The following is a 21,213-nucleotide window of genomic DNA, read 5'->3' as shown; positions in this document are numbered from 1 at the left end:
AAAGTACAGCAATATTTACACTTTGAACCTTCTCACTGAGCTACTGTTCACAAATTTTAAAATGATATGCTATATGCTTTTCACCTCAGTATTTATATTCTAAGTTATCAGGTTCACCCATGCTCTTTTTTCTAGCCAACCATGTGTGCTTGAGAGAAATTACTTTTGAACATGCCTCTTTTAAAGCCTTCATTTTACATGGTTTATATAATCAGACTTTTTATTAAACATCGCCAAGCAATCAGACTCATTTAAAGTGAACTACCAGAAAAGGTTCCTCGTGGACCATTACCCTATTAATTACACAATATAATTCTGACATCTTCAAAAGTAATGTTAGATAACATTTTCTTACGTGCCTAGGCGACTTTGGAATTTAAATCCATTGAAAGTCATAGTTTCAATGGAACACAAGTTCTAATTCACTTGGGCCTTGAGTCACAAATGAATGTAGGAACCTAACTGCCACCATAGGCACCAAATCCAAAATTTAGACCCTACATTCCTGCTGATGAAGTCCCTTAGGCACCTACATTTCTGCCAGTGGGCGTGCACAAAGTTGCCTAAACCCTGACGCCTCCTAACCCTTGGTGAAATTCTCAGACTAGGCATTCCCCCACTTGTCTTGCCTGTAGCTCCAATCAGGTGTGCATGCTCAAAGGCTGCATGTCAGATTGGGCCCCACACAAAAATGAAGGAGGAAGTGATATCCTCTTTTGTCCAATGCACAGTGTTACTGCACTCTCCCAGGATATGGGAGACCCAGCTTCAAATCCCTACCCTGCGTGATTTAGAGCAGGGACTGAAAACCCAGGTCCCCCATCTTCCAGTAAGTCCCCTAACCACCAGACTATAACTTATTCTGGATTGGCAGCCTCCATCTCTCTGGTTGAAGTGTGGTTCAGTTTTTTTGTGAGAAAGGGTTGACCTGGTGTACATGCCGAATTCCAGGAAACAGCTCACATTTGAATCCCCGGTGGAAGAAGACGCTTACCTCTAGCCGAGAGTTAGGTATCTAACTCCCTTTGAGAGACAGGGCTTAGACCCCTCTCCTCAGCATTTCCTATTAACTAATTTAGGTGGCTCTCCACTCAGCATTTTGGTATGTGTGAGTCCCATTCTTAGGTGCCTAACTCTCCTCATGCACTGTATAGGGAGCCTTCAGGTCATTCATCCTATCAAGTTAAGCGCCCAAGTCAGGAAATGTTAACTCTGCTTCTTGCACATAGGTATCACACTACAGTCTTCACTTACACTTCACTTCACTTACTGCATAGTGTTTTTAAAAATGACAACTTATTTTAACACCTTAGATACGTCTGTCTAGCATTTTGTAATAAGGTGTTCATCCTTTTCTACTCCCACTAATTTCATTGTCCTAATGATGCAATCCATTCTTTTCTCTCTATGGAATGTATTTTAATAATATCATTAGCCTTCATATACAATTTTTTTTTTCCAAACCAGCAGCACAGTCTCTTACTTGCCATGTAGGGAATGAAGTGGTTCGCAGTGGCACTAGTATGTAATTTCATAATCCGGTGCTATTGGGGTAGCTCCCTCACACCTTATGATTGCAACACAGAGTCCCTTTCTTGCAAAGCTTAGGAGGCTCCACCATGTGCCTTCCCTAGCTGTCTATCCATGTCCTTTGGAGATTACAGAGACCCAGGAGACTGTGATTAGTATGAACGCCAGACTGTCTTCATTTTCTGTTTACAAAAACTCTCACCTTCTTCTAGTGAACACTATAAATAACGGTACTAAATATTCACAACTAACACCACAATCCCATGCCTATTAATATGGTGTCTGAGCTGCAGAGACACCAAAACTCATTGGCAAAACTCCTCTTGACTTCAGTGGGGCCAGGATGTCACGTCTAAAGTTTACCACAGCAGGACGCCTTCTGATGCATTTTACAAAGTGAGCAGGAATCTTCATTCAAACCCTTCCCACCTTACAAGATCTACAGGAGCTCTTAATTGCCAGGTGTCCCTACTGGTTCACAGCAATGTATTTCATCGCACTTTGCACTATGCAGCTAAAATTGACATGCACAAGACAGACATACTAAAATTCTAACACCTTAGCTCTCATGCTAATTTCAGATGCGTCTGCGACCTTGTTGGGCCACATTTAATGGAAGTATAACATATTTCTTTTTCTCTCAACAGTAAATTGCCTAAAGAAACTAAAATGGCTGCAATTAACACACTACAACAGTCAGGATATTTCAGTAAGTATAAACATCCTTTGAAACGTATCAAAATATCTTTCAATTTACAATAGTTATTCAGGGTCTGAAGCTTTAGCTTAACAGAATTAGATTTCAAAATCTCAGTGAAGTGTGTACTTGTTTAATTAAAGCTGGCAGAATTTCATTTGCACTGCATTGTTAAGAATACTACCTATAATATCACATTTTTCCTCAATGGCTTATCTCTGATTGTATACTAAAAATATACTTCATCAAACTCGTTTTTACAGTTCATTACAAAATGCTAAATTCCCAGCACTCTATACTGCAATAATTTACTTCCACTGGATGTTTAAACACACAAACCTGTTCAGACAAGCTTGGAGATGCATCTGAAGGCTCTGTGCTTTTTCAAACCAAACCTTGTGTGTCTGACCTGTCATCGTGAGACAGATTATATCCACCCATATTCAAAACTCACAGGAGGGGAGCAAGGAGGAGGAAAACAGGACAAGATTCTCTATTGTGTAGCTGCCTCTAAAACCTTGTCAGGGCAGCTGACGGATGAAGCAACATGTCAAAAATCTCATTATTTGAGGATATCAAGGGACACACCTGTGACAAAAGGCAGGGACTTTTTGGTGGACTGCCCCACTGGTTGCTGGGAGGAAAGATGAATGCTCCCCCAAGCCCATCCTCTCCTGGCTTACCCTCCCACAATATGCAGTTCCCTACTGGCTTTGGGCATGCAAAACTTCCCCCACACTGGGGATTCTGCCCACATCACTGCTCATTGTGGTGGGGCTTTGGCTGGACCAGGCAGGGGAATGAACATCCCTAGAAGCATCAGAAGTGCCTCCTCTCTTCCTTTGCCAGGTATGTCAGCCCTATGGGAGTGGTGAGGAGCAAGGGCATTGACCACACCCCCTTCTGGTTCTGGGTGGGGGGATATGAGTGGTACAGGAAGATTGTCCCAACTGGCAATGTTTAGATCATTTTTGACTGGGGTAACCAGTATTTGACTTTTGTTTGCTCCACCCACTCAGACCGTCCTGTACTGGTATGTTTGCATGTGGTGCTAGGTCTTCTGGAGTGACCAGGCTTTGGCCAGTCACTGACACATGGAAGGAACTTAACCATGGGGCAAATTGGCAATAGCCCTTTTGCTGTCTTGCCTTTCAGTCAGCAACAAGTGGGTTGCTTGGGTGCCTGAGTTTTGGGAAAGGGTTAGACAGGCATGGGACCTGGGCATTGCATGAGACTGAAGGCTACACCCCCTACCCTGCACAATTTGAGGCATTCCTCGACTGGGCTTGCAAATGTCACCATGAGGTAGGGTGGCATGGAATCCTTTTGTTTGATGGCGAGGGGATGGGTGAGTAGCTCCCAGTAGCCCTATTTCTCCTTGTCCCTTGTGGCCAGCATAGCGTCCACACAGGTCTGTTGAGTGTTTGTGGGAGTCCTGCTTACTGCCCTTCACAGGCTTTTAATAAACATAATGAAACTGCAGCCTCAACTTATATGATTGTGCCCGAGTCTCATTCCTCTCCTGTGTCTCAGAGAATTCTGACACAATGTCACCACATCATAATGTACGCTATTATTTAGCTCATCAAATATCACATGCATCAGATACATGCTAAGCTTCCATACAGCCCAGAGAAGCAGGTTATGGTAAGAGGAGAAAGTAGCAATAACCAATAACCTTCATTCCTTAAAATGATCTTCAATTGCTAAAATTAAAGGAGGTGTAAACAATACCTGGCCTACAGGAAGAATGTACATTCAAGCAATATGACAGGAGAGATGTAGCTGATTAATACACAACTCAAGTGCACAGTGAGGGATAAGGCAAACACTACCTAAATAAAGCCTGCAACTCTGAAGTATTAAAAAAGAGCTGGGAATGCACATATAGATTACTAACAGTGAGCAGAGAATAGACATATCAGGATGGGTTGCATGATCTCTTTCAACCACTGAAAGCTACAACAGGTACAACCTTGTTCATCCGCACTTTGCACATGAAAATTGCTCACTCTCTCTGTCTCAACAGGAGCAATGTCAAAATGAGGTCTCATTTTAGGAGGTCTTATTATTATATGAGCTCCTAGGACTCATTCACAGATGTTCTATAAAAATGCCTGTACCATATGATATTACCGCAAAGTAAAAACGAATGACAATTGTCAAATGAATGACACATGTTTTGATGCAATTTTCTTGCTCTCTGTTTTTAACCTGTTTGTCCATTTACTTGCTAATTCACTAAGCAACAATGGGTTTTCTATGTGAGTTAAAAAGATTCTATTGTGTATAATCTAAATAATCAAAAGATCACATTCATCCCTGGTGTAACTCCATGCAAGAAACTTCTGTTATTTGTGAAGGCACTAGCGAGATCTCATTTGGAACACTGTGGGTAATTCTGGTCTCTCATGTTTAAGAAAAATGAATTCAAACTGGAAGAGGTGAAGGGAAGGGCTACTAGGATGATCAGAGGAATAAAAAACCTACCTTATGAGATGAGACTCAAAGACCTTGACTTATTTAGCCTCACCGAAAGAAAGCTCAAGGTTAGATATATTTGCTTTCCTTAAACATCATAGAACTAAATACCAGGGAGGGAGAGGAATTATTTAAGTTAAGCATCAATGTGGACAGAAGAACAAATGAATTTGAACTGGCCACAACAAGTTTAGGCTTGAAATTAGACGAAGGTTTTTAACCATCAGAGGAATGAAGTTCCTTCCAAGGGGAGCAGTGGGGGCAAAAAACCTAACTGGCTTCAAGACTCAGCTTGAAAAGTTTATGAAGGGCATGGTATGATGAGACTGCCTACAATGGTATGTAGCTGATCTGCAACTGCTGGTAGCATGCATCTCCAATGTCCAGTGATGGGACACTCATGGGGAGAGCTCTGAGTTACTACAGTGATGTCTTTCCTATGTGTCTGGCTAGTAGGTCTTGCTCACATGCTCAGGGTCTAACTGTTCACCTTATTTGGGGTCAGGAAGAAATCTTCCCCTGGGTCAGATTGGCAGAGACCTTGATTTCTCGCCTTCCTCTGCAGCATGGGGCATGGGTCACTTGCAGGTTTAACCTATGTAAATGGTGGAATCTCTGTAACTTGAAGTCCTTAAATCATGATTTGAGGACTTCAGTAATTCAGCCAGAGTTTATGGGTCTATTACACAGGTGGGTGAGGTTCTGTGGCCTGCAATGTGCAGAAGTTCAGACTAAATGATCATGATGGTCCCTTCTGGCCTCAAAGTCTATGAGTCTAAATTGTTAAATATGGCTTAATTAAAAAAACCCATTTACTTTGTAGTCCAGTGTTTTCTAACTTGTGGCCTGACAAAGGTATTGAGTTGGAACCCTAAAGGGCCACTGCATTAAAATGAAAATGTAAATTTGATTATGAACTGAAAATGTCTCCTTTGGGCTGCACACTGCGATTTTAAAAGAGAAATGTTCGACAGCAGGGAGGAGTTAGTGGGCACCACTTCCAGAATTGGCATGGATGAGGGGCTCACAGGTCTCAGCCAGAGTTTTGCCTCCCCACCCGCACACCTGTGACATCAAACCATGCTGCTCCCAATCTCCCTGCTGTGGAATTCCCATTATATGGCAGGGCTCTCCAGGGGCTATGGATTGCATGAAGGGCCAGGGAGGCAGTTTGGATGCAAGGGTCTTTGTGTATCAACTCACTGATCCCTGTGAGTGTAGGAGATAGAATCCTCCTCCTGGCTTCTGCCCTGAAGGAGTAGGGGAAGCCAAAGACCTATCCTGACAAAAGAACTGAACAGACACTTTGTGAGCTGACAGTCACAGTGGTTCCATTCCTTTATGCAGGAATATCCACATTTCTAGACAAAAGCTTTACAAGGGCTAGGGCTGATGGCTTATGCTGGAAAATAAATACTGGGCCTCTTCAATAATTACTTTATATAACCTTAAAGATAGACCATATTTCCTCTGTGTTTAAGTATTTCTGATAAGCTCTTTGAGATGCCACTCACATCTATAGCATCCCTACATGTAGCATGCAAGCACAGCACTGGGAGTCAGGAAGTCTTGAATTCTAATTCTGGTTCTGTCAATGTGGCACTATGTGCCTCAAAGCAGCACCCTGGAACCCCATATTCACCCGTCATATCATTATTATATGTTTTATACAAAGTATGCCTTGTGAGATGTCATTTTAAAAGTGTTGATCTGCTAAATATTAACATCCTGTTGGATTGGTTGTGCTATCATGGTATGTGAAGTTATGAAGTATTGCTGTGTATGTTACTATAATACATTGCAAGGTGGGAAACATGAGCAACCAGCCTTTCACGTAGAACAATGGAGTAGCCAGACAGCATTAATTGCTCACCACCCAAGAAGGAAAGAATACACTATCTCAGAGACGGTTTACAATAAAGACTTCACAGACAGACCACTTAGACATTGGACACTGCTTGACCAATGTGTGCACCTCCCACCCTCCCAAATCATAGCCACAGATCTTTCCAGCAAGCTGGAAAAAGCTATAAAAAAAAAGAGGAATTGACATCATCACTTGGCTTCACTCTCCCCACAACTCAACACCTGGAAACACATCCAGAGGACAAAGACTTTTGAACTGGGGAGGGGACCCTGGACTGGAGGAGTGTCCCAGCCTGTGTATTGAGGAATATAAATCTGTTTGTACCATCAGTTAGGGTGAGTCACTGCTTGATTTAAATTCTATTTAGTCTGTAGAACTTAGACTGTGAATTTACTTTTGTTTCTTAAATAACCAACTGATCTTTTATGCCTACCCCTTATAATCATTTAAAATCTATCTTGCTGTAGTTAGTAAATCTGTTCGATATTTTATCTAAAACAGTGTGTTTTGGTTGCAGAGATTGGGAAATCTGCTCAGGTTACAAAGGCTGGTGCACGACCACTTTCCTTTGAAGAAGTGGTGAACTGAATACTGAGCTTACACCGGCTAGGCTTCTGACCAGTGCAAGACGGTACAGTTCTGGGGTACAAGGCTGGGAGCTGGGAGGAATCGGCTTGTGTCTTTCTCTGTGAGATTCATGAGTGGCTCTGGAAGTATTCATGCAATGTTGCTGGGTGTGAGGCTTAACATGCTGTTGCGTTAGGTGATAACAGTGCCCGGAGGGGTTCTCTACTTGTTGCTACTAAGTCATTGGGAAAGACAGTCCAGACTGGAAAGTTAAGAGGACACAGCAGCCCCAAATTCCAGGTTGCACCCCAGGGGAGCCCATCATAGTCACTGACTCACTTTATGGTCTTAAACAAGCCACTTAACTGCTCTGTATCTCCGTTTCCATCTGAATAGAGGGCATGATAATATTTTGAGCTCACTGACATGCTTCAATGATTACTCAATATCTGTACAATGGTCTGAACACATAAATCACCAAGAAAATGCTAAAAGTCATTATCCTAACACTTTGAAGGGTAGAATACTTTTTTTTCTAATTACTCTACTTAAATATAATAAAGCTCATACATTACACTGGGTCTTACATAGGGTCTTAATTGCATCAGTATATTTGCATTAAATGTTTTGGTACAATTACAAAAAAAATGTAGCATGCTATTTAGTCCTTCGAACACTGGACATGCTCCATGAGGCTGACACTGGGGAACTAAATCTGACAGGTTGCACCAGGTTTGGGTAGGGTGGGAAACAAGCATGCGTCTGGTTTCAGGAAGGTTTCTGACACCTGAAGGCGAGTTGAGTCAGGTCTTATATTGAGAAAAATTCTGGCAACTGACAGTAGATTTTTACAACAAAAGTTGCCAAGGAATTCTGATGGGAAATGGCTTTTCATCAAAAACAATTTTACAAAAAAAAATCATTTGCAATCAAATTTTCCAATTTTTAAATTAAAAACATTTCAGTAAAAAGGTCCAAATTTTGAAAACCCAATATGTATACCAAATTATTTTTTCAAAAAGCACAATAAATAGTAAAAACATTTCAGATTTTGGTTTCAGTTTTTCATTGAAAAAAACAAAGAAACTGTGGTGTGAAATTTCAACCAAAATGAAAAATCCTGAAAAGGTTTAGAAATTTCCCACAAAAAACAGTTGTTAAATTTGACCAGCTCTAGTTGACAGGCAGATTTCATTCAGGTAGCTGTCAATTTGGAAGGGATGCCTTTAGAGAGCAGGTTGAATTGTAGTTTTAATGCAGATTAGAGGGAGATCAGCGTTTGACAGGTGGGAGAGATGAATCAGGAGCTGGAAACGGGTAGCTGGGGGCATTTTTGGAGGATGAGTTATTGTACGAGAGTCAGAGAGCTGAAGGGGACTGGTCACTTCTCATGGTACTAGGAGGGATCAGCAGATTGGTGGAAGTTTGAGCTGCTCACAGTTCAAGAGGAGAGGCATACTCGTCCCTTCAGTAAAATTTACAGAGGATGAGTATTGTTTGTTCACAGTATTAGATGTAGTAAAGTGTTTCACTAGTAATAGTCAGACGCTTTTCAGACAAGACAAAGGCAGGGAAGCAAAAATATCTGTCACATTAATGAGTCTGGAGTCCATCATGCAAAACCTCTTGTATTGCATTCTAGATCTTGATTTTAGTACTTTTGAGCATCTTTGGTTCTGTCACTGTTGTGCGTTGCTAAACAATGCTGTTATAAAACTTAGTATATTCTCAAACCCGTAAGCAAATGGAGTGCACATTTATAGTGCCAGGTTTTTTAAGCAAATAGAATATGGGTGTTTCTCAGTGGATGTTTGGTGGGTTAAGGTTCTAGAATCTCTTCAACCACATTATGGGCACTGATTTATGTGCATTCAGGTAAAATTTCACTGTAAATCCATGAAGGTCACTTTATGACTTCAAAATGAATGAACATCAAAGACAGCTAAATCACCTTTAAAAAGGCAAAGGAAATTAAATGTAGAGAGATAATAGGAGGATGACTGAGAAATGGCAGAGTGTTAAAAATCCTTCTAGACACCGTTGGATGTGAACACTGAATGGATTACAAGCCAGGAGTCTTCATAAAGTTTTCATAACATGCACATTTTACTCTCTGAAATGGGCTTGCTTACCTTTTAAACAATAGCAAACAAATTCTAAGCATTAGAAATGTTACTCAGCAGAAGAATCTCACATAAGAACAATTATAATGCATTTTCCTCCTGCTCTGAAATATACTAACAAAATAAATGAAATCTAGCTATATTAGAAAATTAGACACTGAATTCTTAGCTTATTGTTAACCCTAACAAAATAGAAGGCGGTTTTGTGCATAAATATTGCCCAACTCTACACATTTTTCATGCTCCTATATCCTATCATGGCTCATATTGCTTTTTAAAAGGAATTCTTCATTTTCAAGGAAATAATCATTACTTATAACAATCATAAAACAAGAAACAGTATTCTTAAAGCTGTTCAGAAATTGGAATCACTGAACTATGTAGAGAGATGAAAGTCAGAATTTCTTCCAGATTGACTGGGCATAATGAAAAGGAAAGGTTTTCCTTAAGTCGAAAGAAAACTATAAAACTGGCAACACATCTGCAATGAAACTTCCTGTAAAGTTTCATGAAGTTTTTACGGACACATTTGCTGTGCATTTGCAAGCCATCCATGAAAGCCAATGCATATTACTGTAAAGAATTAGTTGCTCTGTATGACAGAGCATCAGATCAATCAAATGATTTTTCCTTTCAAGAAGACATAGGAGTAACATCTGTCTGTGAAAGTTCTCTCTTTTCTTTTTGCTCAGTTTGATGCTCAAATCAATCTCAACCAGTTCACGGATCAGCACTTCACCATCATTCTGGTATGAAACTCTAAAACAAAAGCATTCTGCAGAGAAAAGCAAATGCTTTGCCTTCCAACAATTTCTAAGGAGTCTCTCCCTCCCTCCCCGCCAGAAGCATATAACCCATTCAGTAAAAGATGTGCTGCAATCCATTCTGGAGTATACAAACTTATCTGTCCTTTGAACCAAAGATCTTCTAACCTGCATGGTGCCTCTGCTTTCCTCCACTTATCTGAGGTGTCCCTGTGTCGTTCCCCTTTGTCTTTATAACACATGCTGCCTTTTCTGGAATCCAGAGCATGTCAGTCAAGTCAGATCTTCAATCAAATCTGTTTTTATGCTGTCAATAGCATTCCTTCTGTTACTATATCTTTAATAGCATCACTGAGCCTGGCATGATTCTTCTGACCTGGCTTTGCTGAAACTTGGCAGCCAATGCTTCCTGCACAACATTGGTCTCTCCGTTTCTCACCTCATTCCCAATTAGTTTATCAATGCCAATTTTGTCTTACCTTTGTCCATCACCAACACCCATCCATTTTTCTGTGCCTACTAAATGTGTTTGTTTTTCTGTGCTTTTCTGCAACACAGGCTGCACAATTTTAATCACCTCAATTATCACTTCTCTGTTTCTCAATTCATTCTCTCCATCTTCTCTGGCTTGTATAGTTTTGAAACTTATTCTCCATTGCTACTTTGGCCCAGCAAAATTATGGCAGCAGATTTATGGTTTTTCTTCCAAATGCAGCAGAAAAATTGAAGGTCACAGGCCCATCTTTCTCATCCACAACTTAAATTAAACAACATTTTTTTTTGTTTTAGGGAACAATTTAGGGACCTATCCAGGTAAAGCTTGACTTCACTGCCACAGAGGCTGTTCCTTCATCAGAGGGGGTGTCAATTTGGCTTGACTGTTTCAGTCTGGATTCTAGAAAAGGCAGCATGTGTTATAACTGCACCTCTGTCCCCTTTCCGGTCTCTCTGAGTGCATCACATCAGGGGTCAGGCCTCATCTTTTTATCTGTCTCAGGGTGGAAATCCATGATTCTCCCACTCTTAAACTTGGCCCTGGGCTACAGTACCTGCTTACCAAGCAGGGCTAACTGGTTTTGGCCACCTACAATTCTTCCCTGCTGCAATCTGTGACCAGTGGTGTATACAGTGACCCCAAACAGCCTTCTTAAACTCAAGCATTGTTTATTTTGCAGTAGGAACAAAGTTTTTAGCGAAAAAAGATTTTAACACAAGAGTCTAAACAAGTCTATCTTATCTCACAAGCTTACCACCCTGAGATGGTAATTTAGGGCTAGACCTAACTTCTTATATTCCCAGCAGGAAACCTGCATCTCACTCTATTTCCCCTGAACAACTACCCCACTCTTGAGAGGGGGAGTCCCCCTCTTTTCAACTGCCATGTTTTCTTCTTCTGCTGCATTCCCACACTTTCACCTTTCTGGTTTTTAGATTGGCTGGAGCAAGAGGTAAAATCAAAAGTTACCACACATCTGGCATTGTCTCAAGTGTTTGCAGAGGCATGGCTATCTTGAACCATTCATTTCCTTCCTGCTCACATTCCCCCAGAAGCACTAAACCATTATATTCATACAGTAAAGGTCCCAGTAACCAGGTCAACATACAGCATTCATAAATTATTTAAATACCTCGAAGACCATCACAGAGAGAATCAGACTCAAAATTCCAGACTAGGATCCTTTCTCCAATACTGAATTACATGCTCCAATTACATGCTCCCATTACAGCCTTCTCACCATATAAGCCTAAGAGGAATTATAACGGAGGTCACAGTTACTTCCTGCTAGGTCCTTAGCTTCTCTCTCTCTCCCCGTGTGTCCGTGTCCTGCTCTGTTTATATAAGTAAATCTCCTGTTATAGTCAATGTGAGATTTGTCTGAATAAAGCCATGAAAAGTATGATTGTCTGTGTTGTATAATGTTATCAGGCGAAGCCTCCAGATTTCATCTTATTTTATATATTGAAGTGTTTATTTTTTAAAATAAAATTTAGCATTTTAGATTATGTAACTGGGGTTACTTAGCATGCCAAGACAGAAATGTTATGAATGTCTAGAGGTTATTTATCACATTCTCTTTGAAGGGAGCGCAGATGTTATAAAGCTGACTAACAGCTGAGTAAAAGATAACTAACACATTACTTTATAAAGCCCCCACATACATATCAAGTTAATGATTTTATCAAGACAGATGAAAGTTCAGGAGCTGAGCTAACAAAGTGGACTAAAGAGCTGTTTCAATAGCTCTTACATGTTTCAATTGAATGCAATTCTAAGCATAATGGGTTGGTCTGTCAATTTATTCCTGTAGAATGGTACCAGTAGGCCTGCCTGCAAACTTTGACTTACCAGCACAGTATTTGCAACCATGAACAGTCCCCAAAGGAATGAGTCAGAGACAAGTGTTTGCATCACCATTTTTTGGTCACTCAATGTGTTATGGAACGTGAATTCAGGCCAATGGTCATGGGGTCAGTCTATATGGGCACAATGGCTTTTCCCCCTTCCCATGTGCATGCTACATTTCCCAGAGCTGAAGAAAAGCTCTGTGTAAACTCAAAAGCTTGTGTCTCTCACCAACAGAAGTTGATCCAATAAAAGATGTTACCTCACCTACCTTGTCTCTCTAATATCCTGTGACCAACACAGCTACCACAAAACTGCATAAAACATTTCCATGTACATTTGAGATCACTTTCTTGCATGCCTATGTAAAGCTGATATTTAATATATAAACCTTGCAGAAAAATGACTACCTCCCTCACCACATAATTATTAGCCCTTCTCCAAAACTGTTCTGTTTTGCTTAATTATTCTGTAGTGCTAATAACATCAACATGTACCCTACCAGGAGTCATCATTTTAAGTACAGCTTCTATTGGCTTGATTTTTTACATTAATGTTGAGTTAATTATACACATCCTTAAATGTGCAAAGCTTGCAAGTGGCTGAACTGTCTGATTCAGCAGGGTTGGGGTAAGAAATAAAACCCCTCCAGATGGAAGAATTTCAGGGAAATTCAGGTCTTTCTGCTCTCCTAAGTGGGAACAACTCACTGATCAACATGGAACCCTTAAGTTCTTTAAGCAGGTAGCATTTTTCCTTATTGAATAATAGAATTGCTGTTATTTCAGTATGGCCAGGTGGACCGGAGGAAGCAAGAGAAAGATTTTATAAATCCGGTATTATAAAAGAATTGATTAATTTAAATAAGGTTTCCAAACAGGTGTGCACCATTAGGAAGGACAGAACGTGGTGCTCAGGTTTCACTCATCCATACAGTCTCCAGTTAGTGACCTTTAGAAAGGACAAATCAATACAAAGAGGATACTGTATCTGCTATTTCTTACTGTGTATGAAAGGTCAAGCAATTTCCATGTATGTAACCATTCCAACATTGCTGTTTTCTGACACACAGATTGCTTAGCCCTGGCGAACTCTGGTAGAGAAAGATTTCTCATCTTGTGTATCATATTCCAGAACCTGCAATAACTTTTTTTTAAATAAATCTGGCACTGAAACTCACCATCTTTTATTTGATAAGCAATGTATGATGTCCATAGAGGGTAGCAAACTAAAGCTCTGCATGCTGCTAAATGCTTTATTGAAATATACTATAGAGAAATTATCCCCAAAAAGTGTAAGACAAAAAGTTGTAATCCAACAATACTTAACTGTATATATTGCTACAGAGGCACATCCATTTTCATAATAACTAAGTTAGCCATTTACATTAAATTTTACTCCCGTTTCACATTTTCCAATTAGTATTACCAGGTAAGAGATTATTTTTCTCCTGTAGTGTCCTCAGACATATAAAAGAAGTTACTGAGTTCTTTTCAGCACATCCTGAGAGAAGCATTTATGAAAAGTAAATTGATCCAATTCTGGACCTAACCTTGTTCCCCTTTAACTCAATGGCAAAAATCCCATTGACTTCAATCAGAGCAGGATCAGGCCCATTCTCTGGATCCCACCCCACCATTCTATACTAGTTATTGTCTTGGAGATAATATGAGTTCCAAGACTAGTGTTGAACCCTTTGCTGGCAATTTCTTGATTTTTTTCATATTCTAATTCCCGACCTCTGCTTCTGTTTGTTTTTTACATTTGGCTCAGGCCCGTGCTAGCATAAATCATCATGGTTCCATTGATTTCCAATGGTGATATGTCTTACTCACAACAGCTGACGATCTGACCCCATATTTTAATACATTACATAGTTCTAGAAAAAGAATAGCATCCTCTCATGCAGTTGTCTGATTTAGTGGCTAGGGAACAGTGTTGCAACATCTGAGAGCAAAAGTTCAAGATCTGAAAGAGCAACTGTTTTAAAATATTCAGAAAGCAAATATTTAAAAATACCTATTTGAGAAACAAATACACTTTTAAACAACTAATTTAAAAACAACGTATCAAATGTTGAACTTGTAAACTCAGGTATTATTTATACTACGCCATAGGTGTGAATTACAGTCATACTCTTTAGCTTTTATGTAGGAAATGGACTGATGGTGTTTCCATATAATAGATGAACAACAGAAGGAGCATCTTGCTTCCAATGCACAAGACATCAGTTAAGCACACTAAGGAATTTTTAGCATTTTTGAAAGACTGTCATGAGATAAACATAGTATCACCATTAGCTAGGTGTCTGTTTGCAATAATATTGTTACTTAGTACATAGAGTATGCTTAATATTTAAGAGATTTATCGATACATCAATATTTTCAAGCAGGGGAAATGTATCCAAGATAAATGTTGATGCTGTGATAAGAATGAGAGGATCATTGTTATTTTTACTCTATTTTATTTAATAGAGCTGGTTGAAAAACAGCAAGCATTTTTGTGAAAAATGTGTTGAAATTTTGTAAATTCAGAAAATTTCTCCTGCTTCCAATATTTAAGTATTAATGTTAATAGAATGCAAGTCTAAGCTCTAAGAATGTCCTGTAGCTGACAAATAAAGGTTGAGGAGAGAACAAGTCTTAGAGTTCTGCATTTTGGAGCAATTTGTGTGTTATTGGAGCAAAACATATATCCTGTTTCCATTATCATATCGAATTTAAAAAATGCAAAAACTTAATTTCCATTTTACCATAGTTGTTTGGATCCTCTGTCAGAGGGGAAAACCCCATTTAAAATGGTTGCCACATTCTGGTAATGACTGAATATTGCAAACTTTTCTAAAAGCCATTCTCTAAGCAGAGTTTCTGCTCAAACAGTAGATTTAAAAAAGCAAACAAGCATTTTAAAACATCTAAAACTGCCAGATGGATTTTTTCCTCTCCTGAGAAAATCAAAGATGGTAGCTGTGATGCAGAATCTAGCTGCCTGCCTCCTCATCTTGTTTTATTGCAACTAACCAAAACCAAGCAATGTCCTGACAACACAGATTTTTCAAAATATACTTTTATTGATTGGATGATTGTGATTGTGGGGAAGAACAGTCAACTTTCTAACAGTCTACGTGGCTAACAAAGTCTGTTAGATATACAGTACACATCTGCATGGGAGCAGCAGGGCACAGGTCTTTTTACTAAGATGCTTCTAAACTGTTTTCCTGCTGTTCTTTGCACACACAAAAAAATTATACTTTTCCAAATCAAAGTCCAAAATAAATCTAGCTGAAGATGTTAGTTTCTTTTTGAGAAATGCATACAAGTATTAATGTGAAAGTCTATTTTCTTTCTTACCCTATAATAATAACAACAACAACAACAACAGGGTAACTAAAATATTTCTATAAAACTACAGTAAGGTACGTCTTTAGATGTGCTTGTCTAAGACATGATCGGTTAAAAAGGAATATGAAAGAATGAATTATATATTCTTCTATTAATCAGTTGAAAGTAAAGTAAAGAAAGTAAAATATGGAAATGTTGATGCAGTTTCCCCTCTTCTCTCCCCACCCCCCAATATTAGAGGACTTTAAGATACCTTCATTCTTCCCCCCTCACCCTCATACAATAGGATTATGATTAGATAGTGCACTGATTATTTCAAATATTGTCTTAAAATAAAGCAGTTATTAAGGGTTAGTCTGTTACTATTTAATATGGGTGAGGGTACCTTATGCCTTGAGTAATCCTACTGAAGTCAATGAGACTTCTTGCCGAGTAAGGTACTACTACAGTGTGTGTAAGGGAATCACAATCTAACTCTAAATGTTTAATTGTGAAATGACTCTCCATAAGCCAACAGCTACAGAGCTGAGCTGGACATGTTAGAGAGTCTGCTTCACACATGTATGTGTAGTGGAACTGAATGTGCACCACAGAATCAGTGCTAGAAAAACTAGATGTGAATTAGCAAGTGCTGTGGAAATTAGTCCCCTTGGAAGCCCACAATCTCTATAAAATTCTGCATCTTGCTACAGGGACTGGAAAGTGTTGTGGGCATTACAATCTATGGGCCTGATGTGGAACTCTTACTCCTATGAATAACTGTTACTCACATAAAATGTCATCTCATTTATTTCATTTAGTCCCAAATTCAATAGATTGTAATCCTGCACCCCAATGGACAGAGGCTGTGGCAGGTGTAAGCAAATGCTACATTTTCCGAAAGTAAGGAAAGCAAGATTTGGGTCACGAATTGCAACTTCTTCTGGGCAAAGATTTTATCATCTTATATTTTTGTAAAGCTTTATCACAAGATAAAAGAACAAAAAGGATAAATTACAGATTTTCTTGATTCAAAATTAGAATACCTCCAAACATTACAGTCGTATGGTTTTACAGATTTGAATTCTGTAAAGTGCATTGAGATATGCCATGGTTTGTCAGAATCCTACACAGATTCTGCTATACAAATGCTATATCAGAAATGCCATACAAAATAAGGGCCAAGACCTCTCTGCTTTGGGCAAACCATGCACTTTAATAGTCAAGGGTCCAAAGTATACTGTCATACTGCTATGAAAGTGTTTTTATACTTAGTTACATACATAAACTAATTTTATAGTCGCCAAAGCCAACAATTAAAACGAATGATTAGCCACATTAATCCCAAATTCCCTCTATTTTGGTAAATTAATGGCTAAAAGAAAATGCATATGCATCTCGGAATTATTTGGGGAAGGGATAGTCTGATATTTGAACTCATCTTCTAACCAAAACAAAAAGCATTCACACTCAGTATCTTGTAGTCTTCATTTAATATTCTTTTATCTCTTTAAAACTAAAACTACTTTAAGATGTTTAATTACTTTCACTAAAGTAGTTTAGTAATTTCTGTAAAGCAATGTACAAATTCCTCTAGTCCATTAGGTCATTTTGAGAATGCCTCCTGAATCTGAACCATAACCTTGCACTCCCAACACCATCTTATTAATCATTACCACCAAAATGTGGTTAAAGTTTCAGCCATTACACCCTAATGCAACTGCATGCTCAAGCTACATTATGCAACTGCATAAATCTAGGTTTGTTTTGACAGTGGGAAAAAAGCATCAGTGATCTTCTAATCGCTCAAACATGAGACTGACAAATTCATAATGGAGTTTTTAAACTAAACTAAAGGTACTAATACATGCAACGAACAATACACAAAAATGACCTAACCACAAAGAATAATCAAAATAGCATACGGGAAATCAAAATGCAAGATATAAGGTTCAGCAGATAAGCATCTAAAATAAAGATCATTCTACCTGTATCGGACATGCTCAATAGTGTCATAGGTCAGTTTGCTGCTGATGTGCTGACTATGAGGGTTGCCTAGGAGACAACAGAGACAAAGTTAATCATTAATCAGTTTTGTTAATATAGTTTTCTTTATCAAAGTACAATGAAAAGATGACAAAAAGAGATTTAGTGAATATTTCACAGTGATGCCCTGAAGCTCCTTTGAGTAGTTAGTCAAGAGGAGAGACATATAACAGAAGAAAGCAATTATGACAGATCTTGAAACTTCAGCTGGCAGATATCATTGGATCAATTACTAATACTAGAGTGCCATTAGAAGCAAACTACAGCCATGTACTATTGCACTAGAAAGAAGCTATACATACACACACCAGTTAACAAACCACTAACAGTTAGAGGTAAAAAGGCATGGTATGTTGAAGTGACAACCAATTAGTTTTTGGTCACCTGGGTTTAAATCTATCCTAAGTCTTAAATTATTTTTGTGGTTTAACTGCAGGTCTTAGTGGATATCCACTCCATTGCAAAATCATCAGCCAGCTTCACACAGTTCAAAACAAACTGGCAGGATCTGTTCAGAAATTCAAGAACAGAGAGGTGATAAACCTTCACTGAAGTTAACGTGGTAGATCTCTGTGAGAAAGAGTATGTGGACATTAAGGCTAGCACATCACTCTTTCATATTAATAAGAACTTACATTCATCTAATGACTACACATTTGAGATATAAAATTTATAAATTGTTAGAGCCATATAATTTTTTCAGTAAAAGGTCATAGCTTAGCTATTTTAAATAGAAACAACAGGAGTCCTGTAGCACCTTAAAGACTAACAAATTTCTGCGGGCATAAGCTTTCATGGGCTGCAACCCACAAAAGCTTATGCCTGCAGAAACTAAATCTGTTAGTCTTTAAAGTGCTACAGGACTCTCGTTGTTTTTGCTGTATACAGGCTACCCCCTCTGGAACTATTTTAAATAGTTTCTAAAAATCACCGGGTTTCTCACTGTTGTGAGAATTACAATGGGGACCTTAAAAAGTGTAATACAGCAAGTGAAGTTTTATTGTGAAAAAGGACTCTAAAATTCGTACCTGGGACCCTCACATTTGTTGTAGTTCAGTGATTTCCATATTGGGTGTGCTCAGTTTATTTTCCACCTCTAACTTTCAGCAGGTTGTGGTCCTTTTGACTTGTGAATAATCACCAGAAATTAAGATCTGCAACCAAGTTCTATCGTTACTTACTTACATCTGTGCCTTTTAGTGCTGCCCTTCTTTACACCAGTTTCACCCAGCAGCTCATACTGAGGTTGCACAGGTGTAATCAAAGGGAGAAATTGGCCCTGTAGTTGAAATTTAATTACCAATTTTGATGAAGAGGGAGAAAGATTAGGATTAACTAATTTTTCCCATATCACTGCAGATCCTATACAGTTCTGGTTTAAGCTGATACCATTAGTCCTTCACATGCATGAGTATTAGATTAACTCACTAATTTAGCAGAAATATTTTTAAATTTTCCATCAGGACCTGTAATTTATATATCAGATTGCAGCCCAATGTTATTTGAGACAGCTGAGATTACACTACAAATTTTAGGCTTTATAATGGCTAGAGTGATAGAACATTAATTTTAATATCACTGATATGCACTTGAATAAGAAATTCTGAAATAAAGCACATTGCTAAGATCAAATCAACTTATACTATTATAAAACTCACCCATAGGTCCACACTTCAGGCTAAAACACAACCTCTGCACGAAGAACTATTTTTAAGTTTTAGTGGAACTGATCTGTATTCTAAATTCTGTTCTCGGCAGCACTGGCATGACAATGGGGAGAGAGAGGATGAAACTGTATAAAAAATGAGCACCAGCCAGAACCCATCTGTGGCTCACCGGTGACCTCACCAGCTGCAGCAGCAGCTGCTGCACAGGGAGGGGACCCAGCCACACCATATAACCGAGTGGGGCTGGAAAACCCTGGAGCGGGGAACGTGAGCCCATGTACCCCTCTCCCACATGTTGCCTCTGATGTATGTGAATTTCATATTCCTCAAAATAAAATCAATAATAAATAAAATAAGTGATGCATTTCCAGTTCTATAGTGCCTTCCATCCAAGGGTCTCAAATTGATCTACAAACATTAAGGAACAATCCTGTAAGGAAGGAAAGTGCTATCCCTATTTTGTAGAGGGGGGAGTTTAGGAATAGAGGACCAGATCACCCATTCCTACAGTGAAATCCATGGGAGGCAGCTGAGAGGGTAGCCAACTTGGGAGCATTACCTCACAGAGCTTCCTCCATATCACCTCACAGGGTGGAAAAGGGTGTTTCCCACCACCACCCTTTTAGAATGAACAATCACTCTGCCTTCCAAACACTGAGGTACCTCAATGCTACCTTTGGGATCCTGGGGCTCCCTTTGCACACCCTGGCAATATGGTTCCATTTGTGTTGCCCTACCAGGGTTTCCCCTAGTCACAGATAACCCCAGGATACCCCTTAAAGAAGTTTTCCTCCCCATTACAGAGGGAGGGCACAGAAAAAGGTCATACAAAATATATAGGGCTATGCTACGAAACCTTGAGCATCAGTGTGGGGCGGGGGGGGGGAGGGGGAAGAGGGATAGGGAAGAGAAGATGATCCTTTCCTGGCCCTAGCACCACCCACCCAAAATGAGTCCACTCACTCTCTCGCAGTCCAGTTCCTGCCCATTCGTGCCATGCAAGTCCTGACCCTCCTGAGATGTCTTGGAAATGGCTCCACAAAGAGGACTAACTTGCCTTCCTTCCACATGAAACAGGACAAAATTGTGCCCAGAGGACCCCTCCATACATGGATCTCAGGACAAGATGGCCTGAAGAGATTATGTGCCTTTCCCAGGGTTACTTAGTGAGCTAGTGACAGAGCTAGAAACAAAGTCAAGATAAGACTGTGAGAGATGTAGCAATTTCCTGCAATATCCTTGGAAGATCTCACTGAATTAAGTGTAAGTATCTTTGGGGTTCATTATATTAAATGAATTATGTATTATTGTGGGCCTGGGTTGCTTGTCACTTCTCAATAGAGGAGATGTGACAGATGTGAGATTTTGGTGATTCAAAGGACTATATAGAAGAAAGTGCCAGACAAGAATGGATTTTTAGCACAAAAAGGGTGAAGTGGTTTATTTGAAGAATAGGTAGGGCAAGATCAATGCAAATTTCACCCCTCAAGTTATGCCAAAGCTCAGCCTTTTGAAGCTGGGGGAGTAGGCTATTGTTTGCTGATCATCTGTTACATGAAGCCAAGATCAAAGGCCCAAGCCATATGAAGGAATGACTGAACTGTTCATGGTTATTCTAGTTCTGAATCTGAGATGGTTATGACTGCCTAACCATAGGGGAAACCCAGTTGTGGGTTGTGAAGGAATGTCACCTACCAGAGCCTGAGGTTCGAGTTGGGATGACATCTGGCAACTCTTTTAGCATGAATGTATGTTCTTTTCTTGTCTTTAATGTATTTCCTCTATAATGCTTTCACCTTAAGAACGG

The 21,213-nt window shown here is 39.4% G+C and overlaps 1 protein-coding gene across 2 annotated transcripts in view; it reads right to left on the bottom strand.

Annotated features, from left to right (window-relative positions):
* The window catches only part of MOCOS (molybdenum cofactor sulfurase), a 327,221-nt gene that overhangs the window by 264,796 nt on the left and 41,212 nt on the right, over positions 1–21,213 (bottom strand). For both annotated transcript variants that reach the window (XR_010924157.1, XM_067569886.1), the window contains exon 3: positions 17,682–17,748. Coding sequence is in view for 1 of the 2 variants with exons in the window: in XM_067569886.1 (XP_067425987.1) it covers positions 17,682–17,748 (67 nt within the window). In the remaining variant the exon portion in view is untranslated. The remainder of the gene's footprint in view (positions 1–17,681; positions 17,749–21,213) is intronic.

The sequence above is a fragment of the Emydura macquarii genome, unplaced genomic scaffold (genome assembly GCF_026122565.2).
Source record: "Emydura macquarii macquarii isolate MOO-44397 ecotype Brisbane River unplaced genomic scaffold, CSIRO-AGI_Emac_v2 contig_2948, whole genome shotgun sequence".
In the NCBI taxonomy this organism is placed as follows: domain Eukaryota; kingdom Metazoa; phylum Chordata; order Testudines; family Chelidae; genus Emydura; species Emydura macquarii.
Note: the sequence above shows the minus strand (reverse complement) of the source record. Positions and strands in the feature narration are given on the sequence as shown.